The sequence below is a fragment of the Pristis pectinata genome, chromosome 12, assembly GCF_009764475.1.
Source record: "Pristis pectinata isolate sPriPec2 chromosome 12, sPriPec2.1.pri, whole genome shotgun sequence".
In the NCBI taxonomy this organism is placed as follows: Eukaryota; Metazoa; Chordata; class Chondrichthyes; order Rhinopristiformes; family Pristidae; genus Pristis; species Pristis pectinata.
The window spans coordinates 31,576,551-31,589,506 of NC_067416.1; the positions used below are offsets into that span (position 1 = coordinate 31,576,551).

General features: G+C 39.0%; 1 protein-coding gene across 7 annotated transcripts in view; it reads left to right on the forward strand.

The window, feature by feature from the left end:
• Window positions 1–12,956, forward strand: part of plce1 (phospholipase C, epsilon 1) — a 269,332-nt gene that overhangs the window by 235,281 nt on the left and 21,095 nt on the right. For 6 of the 7 annotated variants that reach the window (XM_052027250.1, XM_052027251.1, XM_052027252.1 and 3 more), the window contains 5 exons: window positions 494–790; window positions 3,178–3,338; window positions 6,423–6,684; window positions 10,521–10,639; window positions 11,048–11,176. In XM_052027250.1, coding sequence (XP_051883210.1) covers window positions 494–790; window positions 3,178–3,338; window positions 6,423–6,684; window positions 10,521–10,639; window positions 11,048–11,176 — 968 coding nt within the window. The remainder of the gene's footprint in view (window positions 1–493; window positions 791–3,177; window positions 3,339–6,422; window positions 6,685–10,520; window positions 10,640–11,047; window positions 11,177–12,956) is intronic. The other variant, XM_052027253.1, reaches the window with a different exon arrangement.

The window sequence follows — 12,956 nt, forward strand, 5'->3', positions numbered from 1 at the left end:
TTATTCTATTTATTTTTCTAGATGTTTTGGGGTTTATGAAGTTGTACCTCCAGAAATGGGCTTAATATTTAGTGATTGGTGAAGTAGCAGTGCATTATTTAATTATAATACTAATAGTTGACAGAATCACATTTAATAATCTGTGACAGAAAAGCTTGTTCTTAAATAAATATAATAACTACGTCTTTCATGATCATGCTTTAAGTTGCTAGAGCCCTAAATTCTGGAATTTCCCTCCCTAAACCTCTCTACCTCTCCACTTTTTCTTTCTCCTCTGAGATGTTCCTTAATCTACTTTTTGGTCAGCAGTCCTAAAATCTCTTTGTGTTTATGATATCAATCTTTGATAATGCTTCTGTGAAGGCTTTGGACTATTCATTAACTGTGTTGGATGAATTCAAGTTGATACTGCTGTTCAAATCTTTATTATTTTAAGATTTGAATATTGGGTATTTTTGGTTTTAATAAACCTAGAGATTTTCTTTGCACACAGCAACGTCTTTTGAAGCTATAAGAAAGAACTGTGATGAACCACCTTCTCCTCCATTTAATCCAACCACCTCTCTCAGCGCTATCATCAGAACACCCAAGTGTTATCACATATCGTCAGTGAATGAGAACACTGCCAAGAGACTGTGCAGGCGCTATTCCCAGGAATTGATCCAACATACAGTGTGCCAGTTACTCCGAACATATCCGGCTGCAACCCGGATTGACTCCTCGAACCCATCACCTCTCATGTTCTGGCTCCATGGGATACAGTTGGTTGCTCTCAATTATCAAACAGATGGTGAGTGGCTAGTTTTCTAAGCCTTGTTCAAAGACTTAATTTGCTTGAGAGTGTACACTGGAGATTCCATGAAGTAAGTCTTCAGGATTTCAGGGTCAAAAATTGTTTGTGGCTTTCAGAACACTGGGATGTGATTTCCAACCGCCCTTCAGTCTCAATATCAGAATTATTAAACCTGTTTGAAAGTGCTATTACATTTTGTATAATTCAACTACAAGCATTAGGCAGGGAGTAGTTGGGAAGGTGCCTGTTACTAACTCAAATCTCCACAGTGCTGGCTTGGGTTCATTTTTGTTCCTCCACCACTGTTTGTGTTTTTTTTTGTGTGGGCTTTATTCTAGTCTGTATTTGCCAGCAAAACAGTAGGACTTGAGAATGTAATAATGAAACTCCCTTAATATGTGGACTGGATCTCAGTCTTAAAGGACATGTTTTCCTTTCATCCTTCCAGTGGATGACTGTGCTAATACTCAGTGAGGTTTGTCTGCTTTATAAGATTTCTTTGACTTGGTTTCTTTGACTTGGTTTATAAATTGTTTTATTCCAAGCAGAAACTTGCCTGACAATTGTTTTGATGCTGGACACTTGGTGTAATCAATACAAGCTCTGTTCACATGCTATTACAAAACAAATTCCTATTACTCTACCCCCTTTAGATCAATCATTTTTTTAATGTCTGCCCTATACAGGGTGACAAAGTGGTGCAGATGGTTGAGCTGCTGCCCCACAGCTCTAGTGACCTGGGTTAAAACAGGACCTTTGTTCTGTGTGGAGTTTGTGTGGATTTCTTCCCCCAGGGTACTCCAGTTTCCTCCCACATCCCAAAGACGTGTGGGTTGGTAGGTTAATTAGCCACTGTAAATTGCCCCTAGTGTGTAGATGAGTGGTAGAGTCTGGCAGGAGTTAATGGCAATGGGAGCAAAATAAAATGGTATTAGTGAATGATTGGTGTAAAATGGGCTTTTGACAGTTGGTGTGACCTCAATGGGCCAAAGGGCCTGTTTCTCTGCTGTATGGCTAATCTTTCCAAACAACTGAATGACAATTGCTTTTCCTCCACAGTTTTTCTGTGACCTGACCTGAATTTACAGTTTCTATATTGATTTTTAAGTAAGACAGCATACAGAAATGCTGCAAATCCTAATCCTAACTCCTGACAGTATGTAACTGGGATTGATACTGCTTACATAATTATAGAACCATCTTCCATTCCCTGCACTTTGGTAGAGAATTCTAATGTACCCAGGAGACTCTGCTGTAGTCTGGGTCATTAGACTCAGCTGTAGTAGCTTCAGCCTGTTCTTAAAAAAAAGCCACTCTTTGATACCCAGCTCAGTAGATATCAAAGCAATTTACCAGCAACTAGGTATGACGTGTCACCAGGGCAATCAGAAATTCTCATGCAGTGGTCATAGTTTGGAAACTCGTTTAAAAACTAGGAATATCCCATGATTAATGTTCCTGTCAATCATCACCAGATTAATAATTTGACATGGTACTATCCTAGACAATTAACCACTTCAGGCAAGGTTCTGCTTGAACAGGCAAGGTTCTGCTTGAAATACATTTAAAAACATTTCATGTATCTTGAGCCTTATTTGTGGTGGAAATGGGGATAGAATACTGAATTGTGACAGTGCACAAAATGTCAAGGATAGGTGGTTGTTTAGTACATTTAAACGATAATTGAAAATTTGATGCTTCAGCTAAGCATCTATTCTCTATCATGACCATTAATGCTCTTTCAATTCCAATTCTGAAGGTTATTACAGTTTTGCAATCACTAGAAGTATCTGCAGTAAATACAACAATCCACTTTCACGTAATTACTAGTGAAAGTGCTGACACAGTTGGGCTGACTGGTTTACTAAAGCGCTCTGTTCCTACGTTTACAACACATATATACTGTGAGGCAACATCACGTTTTAGAATTTGAAATACAAGGTGAAGGAATCGGCTGCAAAGGCCAGGTTTACTGCAGAGTTTGGTTAATGTTAACTGTTTCACTGACAATAGATACCAATTATTTAAAAAGAATAAAATCTGAGTATTGTCATAAAATAAGCTAAATTAGATTGCTCAGTTATTTGGAGGTTTTATCACGGTTCAAGTAATTACTTTATAACTGGGCATCAGTGCAAAAATTTTTGAAGTAATGAACTTTATTTCCATGGCGGGTTTCGTTTGATAATTGCATATTAAGTAAAGGGTTACCCACACAGTGAAGCACCAAGTTCAGAAATACATGGAAGATACAGACTTTTAATAAGCTAAGCTTTAAATTGTTTTACCTACTCTTGAGTTATCCACAATGTGCACTTTAATCAGAATGGCAAAAATTGCCAAGCAATAGGTCACTTTTTATAGCATTCTCTCTCACCTCTTAGATCTCCCAATGCATCTGAACACCGCCATGTTTGAAGCCAATGGTGGATGCGGTTATGTGCTAAAATCGTCAGTTTTATGGGACAGAAACTGCCGCATGAACAATCAGTTTTCTCCTCTAGAACGAATAGAGAATATGAGTCCATCCTTATATTCCTTAACAGTAAGTGGAAAGAAAAGTTTTCACATTGTTCCAGCAGTACCAAAGAAAGAGTTGAGTTGATTTACTGGGTTTGCAATGTAGAGAGGGTGACACCATCTGCCTTCCAATTGTATCTTTGTTAGCTGTTTTATATATATATTGAATCTTCTTATTTGATATTAAGTTGCTTCAGCTTGTATATTATCACTAACCTCTCTCAAATTTATCAACTACTTGTCTCCTTCCTGATTTACACTAATCAAATCTATCCACACTCTTTAGCAAACTTTGTTCATGGAGCGATATTAAGTGAATAAGCTTTGACTCTCTATGCAACACTGTTAGTTGTAGATATTCTTTCAGAAGCTGTTTTTGCTTGACATGGGGGAAAATGGGTTAACAACTTTACAAACTCCTGGGACCTCATTGCATGGATTTGTTGTGGGATTGTCATGTCTAATGAATTTTTTGAGGTGGTTGAAAGGAAGGTCATATATTTAAATTTGGAAAGCTTTTGATAAGGCCCCATTTGGCAGACTGACTTGAAAAATAAAAACCCATGGGACACAAGGGAATGTAGCATTTTTTGATTCAAAACTGAAGCAAAGGGCAATGGTTGAGTGGTTTTGTGAATGGAAAGTTATCTCCAGTAATTATATGGAAGGTTCAGTTTCTGCAGGGTTTAGTACTAAGTCCTTTGATTTTGGGGATATATATATATGATTCACACTTAAATGTAAAGGGCATGATTGAGAGGTTTGTCAATGATATGAATATTGGTAATGAGGGTGACAAGGAGGAAGAAAGCAATAGACTAGAGAAGGCTCATTGGATAGGAAAGTGCCAAATGAAATTCAGCGTTGAGAATTGCGAGGCTATGCATTTAGTGAGGCAAAGTAGGCAAGGCAATACACCATGAATGCTGGGATACTGAGAGATGTATGGATTCAGAGGGAGCATTGAGAGACTGGTGGGTAGTTAAGGTGTCCTAATATAGATTTTTCCTTTATTGACTAAGGCATAGAATGTAAAAGTAGGAAGGCTATGCTAGAAAATAATAAAACATTGGTTAGACCATTGCTCCATATTACGTTCAGTCCTGGATACCATATAAGGAGGATATAATTGCATTGCGGAGAACAGAGAAGATCAATAAGGATGTTAGCTGGACTTGAAATTTTAGCTGCAAGGAAAGATTGGATAAGTTAGAGTAGTTCTCATCGAAACAGTGAAGGCTGAGGAGAGATAATGTCAAGGTGTTTAAAGATATATAGGGCCCAGATAGAGAAGGAGGAGGAGTTATTTCCTTTAGCAGATGAATTAATGATGAGGGACGTAGCTTTAAGGGAAGTGATAAAAAGATAAGAGGTAAGCTAAGGAAAAATGCTTTTACTCAGAGTGGAGATGGTCTGGAGGCAGAAATGTGTTTTTTTTTCCAGAAGTGTTTGGCCAAGTGTGTAACCTACAAGGCTGCAAACCAAAAATTGGGAAGTAGAATAGAGTAGATAGCTCTGTTTTGACTGGTGCAGACATGATATACTGAAAAACCACCTCTTCTATGAATCTCTGCTTTGAGATTTATCACTTAGTTTAATTATTTGAACAAACATAACTATCTTGCTGCTACAGAACGTAACTTTGAGCTGTGGATCAGTTTAATTAAATGTGAGAACCTATTTCAGCTGTGTCCTGGCACACACTTTTCTGTAACCTCCCCCAATCCAACCACCCTTATCTAAATGCGTGAGGCCTTGATGTTCATTAGCACCAATTCCTTAAATTGGTTTAAAAAAAAGCTTCTGCACTAGTGGAGTTTATGAATGGTTACAGAGTATGTATAAAAGACAATCTTGTTAGAACCTCATGAATTTTTGATTAGGCCTCAGCTGGAGGAAAATAGACAATTCTGGCCACCATTCTTGGAAAAGATGAAGAGGTGTTAGAAAATCTATGCAGCAAGTTTACCAGGACGTTATTTGGGATAAGGGACGTCAGTTATGAGGAGAGGTTAGAAAAACCAGGCCTAGTCTCTTAAAAGATGACTCAAGGGAGACTTTCAATATGTTGCAGGGGTTTTGTTAGAGAAACGTTGTTCCCTCTGTTTGGTAGGTCACTAACAAGAAGGACATAAATTTAATATTATTGGTAAGCAATCTGAAAGGAAGACAAGCAGGAATTATTTTAGGTCAAAGAATTGATGGGAGCTGGAACTCTCTATCTGAAGTGGTGGCAGAGGTTAATTCCTTAACTCCTTTTAAAGTAGGTTGGACAGAAACTTGAAAATGAGAAACTTAAGGGGTTACAAATAAAAAGCATGAATGTTAGACTAAGCATGTCATCTCCTTCAAACAGCCAGCATGGCTACACATATTGATTGGCCATCTCCTTTTCTTCAAGTTTGTATGATTCAATGAATTGTAGCAAGTCAATGAAGTTTAATGCACCCAGAAATTAGAGTCTTCTCTCCCTGTTTCACCACTACTCATCAGAAATTGCAGGCACAGCTAGTTGACAATGACTTTTTTTTGAGCAACATAACATGCTGCTTTTGCAATTTGGCATTTACTTCCACTTTTTACTTAAAAAATCACCTGAGAGATCAGTTTTGAGTGACAATCAGATAAAGTATTGGGATAAAATTATCAGACGTTTCTTGAATAGGCGGATGGCTTGTGGTCTATTATATAATTCTCCTAGCTACTGAGCCAGACATTTTTAAAACGACTTTAGCCTCTCCTTGACTCAGAAATATTCCCAACTTCAGTACATACACAATTTCACTGCATTTTAACAAATCCCACCGATTGTGCCAGAATACATCAACTATTAATTAAGACAACACAAAAGCAACTACAAGCTGCACATTTTTTTTCCCAAAGCCAAATCATTTCTTTTTTTGCCAATCTGGCAAAATGGACTGAGAGGAATTTGATAGAACCAAGATAAAGCATGTTTTATACAAATCTGAATTAGGATGAGGACTCCTAGTGAGCTCAGTTTTAACTATTTTTGTTTTACCACTAAACTGGAGTTAATTATAAAAAAAACATATTTTCCATATGAGGGAAGCTAATATTCTTTACCTTTTAACATTTTTTTTTCTAGATTATTTCTGGGCAGTATGTCTGCCCCAGCAACACATCAGGGAGTCCATGTATTGAAATTGACGTGCTTGGTATGCCACAGGACAGCAGCCACTTTCGCACTAAACCCATTCATCGCAACACTCTGAACCCCATGTGGAATGAGCAATTCTTCTTCCACATTTACTTTGAAGACCTCGTTTTCTTACGTTTTGCAGTAGTGGAAAATAACAGCTCCACTGTAACAGCACAAAGAGTGATCCAGTTAAAAGCACTTAAAGGAGGTAAAAGCTTTTACTTATGTCACTGCTCTTTTGCTTTGAGAAGTTTGATCATGCTGGGAACAAAATGATTGCTGGATACCATGGAAAATAAGGAGTGGGGCATTTAAAACTGCAGGAATTTATGAAAATGAGCATTATTGTAATTGACAGCTATACATTCCATTTGGAACATAGAATACTAGAGCACAGTACAGGCCCTTCAGCCCACAATGTGCTGACATCTTATCCTGCTCTAAGATCTATCTAACCCTTCCCTCCCACATAGCCCTCCATTTCTCTATCATTCATGTGACTATCTAAGAGTCTCTTAAATGTCTCTAATGTATCTGCCCCCACAACCTCTGCTGGCAGTGCATTCCTCACACCCACCACGCTCTGTGTAAGAAAAAAAACTTACCCCTAATATCTTCCTCCATTCACCTTAAAATTATGGCCCCTCATGTTAACCATCTAATTTTATGTCCCTACTCACTTCTCTCTCTTGTTATCCTCAAAGAAGGTAAACAGCATTTTAACTTTTATTGAGAAAAGGTTGGAGTTTAAGAATTGGCAAGTTTTATTACAGTTGAGCAGAGTGTTGGTGAGGCCACACCTGGAATACTGTGCACAGTTTTTGCCCCCTTACCTAAACAAAAAGGGATTGGAAGATTGGTAATAAGTAGCATTGGAGGCAGTCCTAAAGAGATTCATCAGGCTAATTCCTGGGATGAGAGGGGTGCCCTATTGTGAGGGGCTAGACAGTTTGGGGGGGGGGGTCTCAGAAAATGAGGGGTGACCTTATTCAAATATATACGATCCTACTGGGGGTTGACAGGGTAGATGTTGAAACATTTTCTCGAGTGGGAGAATCTTGAAAAAGGGGCAACGTACACAAAGTGCTGGAGGAACTCAGCAGGTCAGTCAGTATCTATGGAGGGAAATAAACAGTCAACGTTTCAGGTCAAGACTCTTCATCAGGACTGGAAAGGAAGAGGGCTACCAAATTTCTCCTCCTTCAGCCCTTTGCCTCTTCTCCCTATTACCTCTCAGCTTGCATCACTCCCTTTCATCCCCCTCCCCCACCCACCTTCCCCCTCTCAGTTGGGCTCACCTATAACCTGCCAGCTTGTGTTCCTCCCCCTCCCCTGACCACCTTATTCTGGCTTCTGCTCTCTTCCTTTCCAGTTAGAACTTCATAAATTTTTGATAAGGCCTCAGCTAGAGGAAAATGGACAATTCTGGCCACCACTCTTGGAAGAGATTGCTCCAGATTCCAGTATCTGTAGAATCTCTTGTGTCTACGTCATGAATAAGGGGGCATAGTTGTAAAATAAGGGACCAGTCACTTAAAACTGAGATGTGTAGAAATGTCTTCTCTCAGAGGGTAGTGAATCTCTGGAATTATCTACCCCAGAGGGTGGTGGAAGCCAGATCATTTGATATACTCCAGGTGAAGATGGATAAGTATTTGAAAGTTCAAGGAATTGAAGGTTATGCCAGCATAGATCAATTGTGATCGTATTAAATTGCTTGGAGGCCTACTCTCGCTTCTATCTTCTTGTGTTCTTCTTTAAGATACCCTTCGGAACCCTACCTCTTTGACCTATCTTTTGGTCATCTGTCCTAATATCTCCTTGTGTGGCTTGCCGCCATATCTTATTTGATAACACTCCAGTGAAGTTCTAGGGATATGTTGCTGGGTTAAAGACCCTAAACGATTAGGTGCTCCTGTTACAGGAAGTTGGTGGATGAGCTGAAGGTCAGGTGTTGTCAATTTCTGCCACAGTTCAATGTTTTTCAAATTGCATTTGGTAACATAGAGTAACATTTGGTAACATAAATTCAACTTAAAAGTGGGAAATGCGAGATAAAGAAATAATGTAATTAGTAACCAGCCAAGCCAGCTATCTCTTTGTCAAGGAGGAGAATGCAAGTTACCAGGTGAAAGCCATGTTTCTGGGAATAACAAAAGAGAAGGAGCTTGATAAAAGCCTATCAACGGGAGAAATTTTCATTAACGAGTCATTCAGTAGATGCATTTGTATTCGTGAAAGCTGCCCATTACTCTTTTGTTAATAACTGCAACAAATTCTTGAGAATTGGAAAGTAGCTAACTTAACATTTTTTTAAGCTGAGGGTCAAAGATAATTTTCTTTCAACTAAAGACAGCTATATTTATATTTAACAGCTGTTGCACTGAAAAGTCTTTGAAGCATTTTTGACAGATCTGATAAATGAACATGTTGAAAAGTAGATCTTGTTAAAGAGAGTTGCTGTGTGTTTGGAGAAGGAGGTTATTTAAGTAACCTGTCACTACTTTACAAAGGGTTGGTGCATAGGGAATACAGCTAATACTATACACATTATATTCATAAAGCTTTTGACAAAGTTCTTTGTCAGCAACTAATGAGCAAATTAATGAGCCTCTTCATAAGAGGTTGATAGAAAATTAATTTAGGGAAAGAAAACATCAGCTAATCAGAAATGAGAACTTTCAAGGTGGAAAGAGATCGGAAGGAAGGTTCTCCAAGGATCATTATTAGGAACATTAGTACTATTAACATGTAGTAATGATTTGGATGAGGGATTAATTATACAATAAATATGATGTTCAAGTTTGCAGATGGTACTAAAATGAGGTCAGAGCAAACAAGAAAGTCAATGAACAACTCCATAATTGAGCCAACTACTAATCAAAGCTGATAATTATAGAATAATTAGACTGGGATCAAGGCATATGAAGTGGCAGTATGTTCTGAATGGTATGCCATTCTGATCAGGAAAGGGATGGCAAGCTGATTAGGAAAGGGATTGAGGGCTTATAATTCATAAATCTATGAAATGATTAGCATACCACTTAGTATGAGCTGGAATGTCATGAAGACATGGCTGTCTCTAATTACTATAATTATAGCTATAATTTGCAAGGTCACAAATTGAAACCACTGCCTGTTCATTTTAACACAGCCTTTAACATTACAAATGTAAACTAAAGCACTGGGTTCACCTGCAGCACAAGGTATTGGCTTTGAACCCAGTCTGCAGCTGTAAGATTTTGAAGTATGGGCTGTAGTTGAGTATCTAATACATCACAATATGCTGGCAGTCCAGATATGAGCCTTCATTGTTCTCACTCCATCAGTATTCCCTGCCTTGGGTCAGAAGACCAGTCTTTATGCAATAGTCCAGGTGCAGTCTGACCAGTCCCTTGCATAATATCATTTTGGTACCTTCTCTCAAGTCATCTTGCAACAAAGGCCAACATAACATCTGCCTTCCTAAATGCTGGAAGTCAGTGGCATACCTCTTTATTTTGATGAATACAAACTCCAATGTGACTAAAGAGCTTGAGTCTCTTTATCCAGTATCTCCTCCCATGGGTGAAGCAATATTCAAAAGCAATTATTCTGCTACGTTGCATTAGAGAAAAGTAATAATGTGCTCTCTTTCTGGAGGTCATCAGGTAAAATGCAGTCTGAATCAGGCTGTTTAAAATTTCTAATTCTCAATGCTTCTGTCTTGAAACAGAATAAGGTTTCATCTCCTTTGCATGGATAATTAGTTAACTGTGCATTGTTGCATATTTACAGTGACAGAAGTAACCTGAAGGGCCATTCAGGACTATCTTTCCAGTATCTGGTTTCAGAGCAGCCTTCACCAAGGGCTCCCAACTGTGTACCTACTCTGTTTGCTTGATGGATGAGCTTATCAAGGAGATGCATAAAAAAGTGAAAAGCTCAAAAAATGAATTAGTTATTAGTATCAGGAAGGTCTGATAATCTTTGATGAAGTATAATGATGACATGGACAGAGTTTGATGCTCAAGGTATTTAACTTTGTCACTTTTTTCTGCTTAGGGTACAGACATCTACAGCTAAGAAACTCTCATAATGAACCTCTGGAGATATCCAGTCTCTTCATTTACAGTCGACGAATGGAAGAAAACAACTCTGGAAATCTACCACTGGCATCAATGGTAATCTGAGTGAACCTATTCATCCTCAACTTTCATTTCATGAATTACAGATCTTAATTGGAATCCAATTGAACATGTTTCTTTACATAAATTTTTTGGGATCGGGACATCCCTGGTGAAGTCAGCGTTTATTACGCAACCTAATTGGCCTCAAAGTTGATTGACACTCACCTCCATAAACCAACTGGTACAACTGAATGGCTTACTAGGTCACTTCAGTGGCAACTAAGACTCAATCATGTAGGGTGGGTTAGCAGTCACTCATGGCCTGGAGCGGGTAAGGATAACAGATTTCTCTCCCGAAGGATATTAGTGAATAACAATCCAGTAGGTTTTTTTGTGGTCATCGTTATTAAGACCAGTTGTTGTTTTTCAAGGCAGAGCTAATACTATTTTTATTCCAAACAGCTGTTTAACACAGAAGACCAAAGATCTGCTATCAGTTACCATGTTACAGTTTATGGAGTTCCGGGTCCTGAACCATTCAGCGTTTTTGTTGTCCATGAGAAGACCACGGCCAGGCAGTTAATGTACAAAGTGAGTCACTAAGTAGTCGGGTTACTCAGAAGGTCAAGGGAACCCATGGAAAGTTGTGCCTTCTAACAAAAAAAAAGCTTGGAAACTTTGCTGAGTGGCCATGCGTGTTTTCTTTAATTTGTTTAGGAATTTAAAAAAAAGTCTGAAATGGAATCCAGATTTTGTGCTTTTGTGCTCCTTAAGAATTGATTTCTGGCTTGTTTGTAGATCGATCAAACAGATTTAATGGTTCGTGGATATTTTGGCATACAGCAGAAAGAGATGATGATCTTGAGTTTATATTTTTATATTATTTTGTTCTCAAGTGGGATATCATTGCTGGAATATAGAATATGTAGGCTGTCCAGTGCTTAGGACAACCACTCTATTGTCAGAAGTAGCAAGAACAGACAACGAATGAAGTATCCCCTTCTCTGACCCAAGTGTATGTTAACTCCTGTCTCAGAGTGGGGTCTCCTGCTTCAGGTGTATGGGGCATTGATGAGACCAGATATGGAGTCCTTCAGTTATATAGAGTATTAATAAGGCCACATCTCAAGTGCTTCATTTATACAGGACATTGATGAGAAACTGGGCAAAGAAATGGTCTCCTTGTCTAAGGAAGGATGCTATTGCTTTGAAAGCAGTTCAGAGAAAGTTTACTAGACTGATACCTGGGATTGGTGGATTGTCTCATGAAGAAAGGTAGAACAGACTCGGCTTGTATCTACTGGAGTTTAGAAGACAGACATTTTATATTGAAAGATATTAGATCTTGAAGGGCCTTGATAAAGACTGTTCCTGAAGACTGGAAGGTGGCTAATGTTGTTCCGTTGTTTAGGAAGGGTAGCAAGGACAAGCCAGGGAACTACAGGCCAGTCAGCCTGACATCAGTAGTGGGGAAGTTACTGGAGGGAATTCTGAGAGACAGGATCTACCAGCATTTGGATAGACAAAGACTGATTAGAAGGAGTTAGCATGGCTTTGTGCATGGAAAGTCTTGTTTCATGAACCTTTTAGAGTTTTCTGAAGAGGTAACCAAAAAAGGTAGATGAAGATAGGGCAGTGGATGTTGTCTATTTGGACTTTAGTAAGGCCTTCAACAAGATCCTGAATGGCAAGCTGGTCTGGAAGGTTAGGTCCCATGGAATCCAGGGAGAGCCAGTCGGGTGGATTCAAAATTGGTTCTGAGGTAGGAAGCAGAGGGTGGTGGTTGAAGGTTGTTTCTCAGAATGTTTCCTAATGACTAGTGGTGTGCTGCCAGGGTCGGTGTTGGGACCCTTGTCATTTGCTATTTATATAGATGGTTTGGATGCAAATGCACGAGGCTTGATCAGTAAGTTTGCGGATGACGTGAAATTAGGAGGTATTGTTGATGGTGAAGAAGGTTATCGTAGATTACAGGGGGATCGTGATCAGTTAGGGAAGTGGGCCAAGGAGTGGCAAATGGATTTCAGTATTGATAAGTGTGAGGTGATGTGTTTTGGAAAGTCAAACCAGCATAGGACTTGTACTATAAATGGTAGGGCACTAGGGAGTGTAATGGAACTGAGAGGCCTTAGAGTTTAAGTACATAGTTTATTGAAAGCGGCTTCACAGGTAGGCAGGGTGGTGAAAAAGGCATTTAGCACGCTGGTCTTCATCAGTCAGGGCATTGAGTATAGGAATTGGGACATCATGTTGCAGTTGTATATGTCATTGGTGAGGCCGCACTTGTGAGTACTGTGTACGGTTTTGGTCACCCTGCTATAGGAAAGACATGGTTAAACAGAAAGAGTGCAGAAAAGAATTACGAGGATGT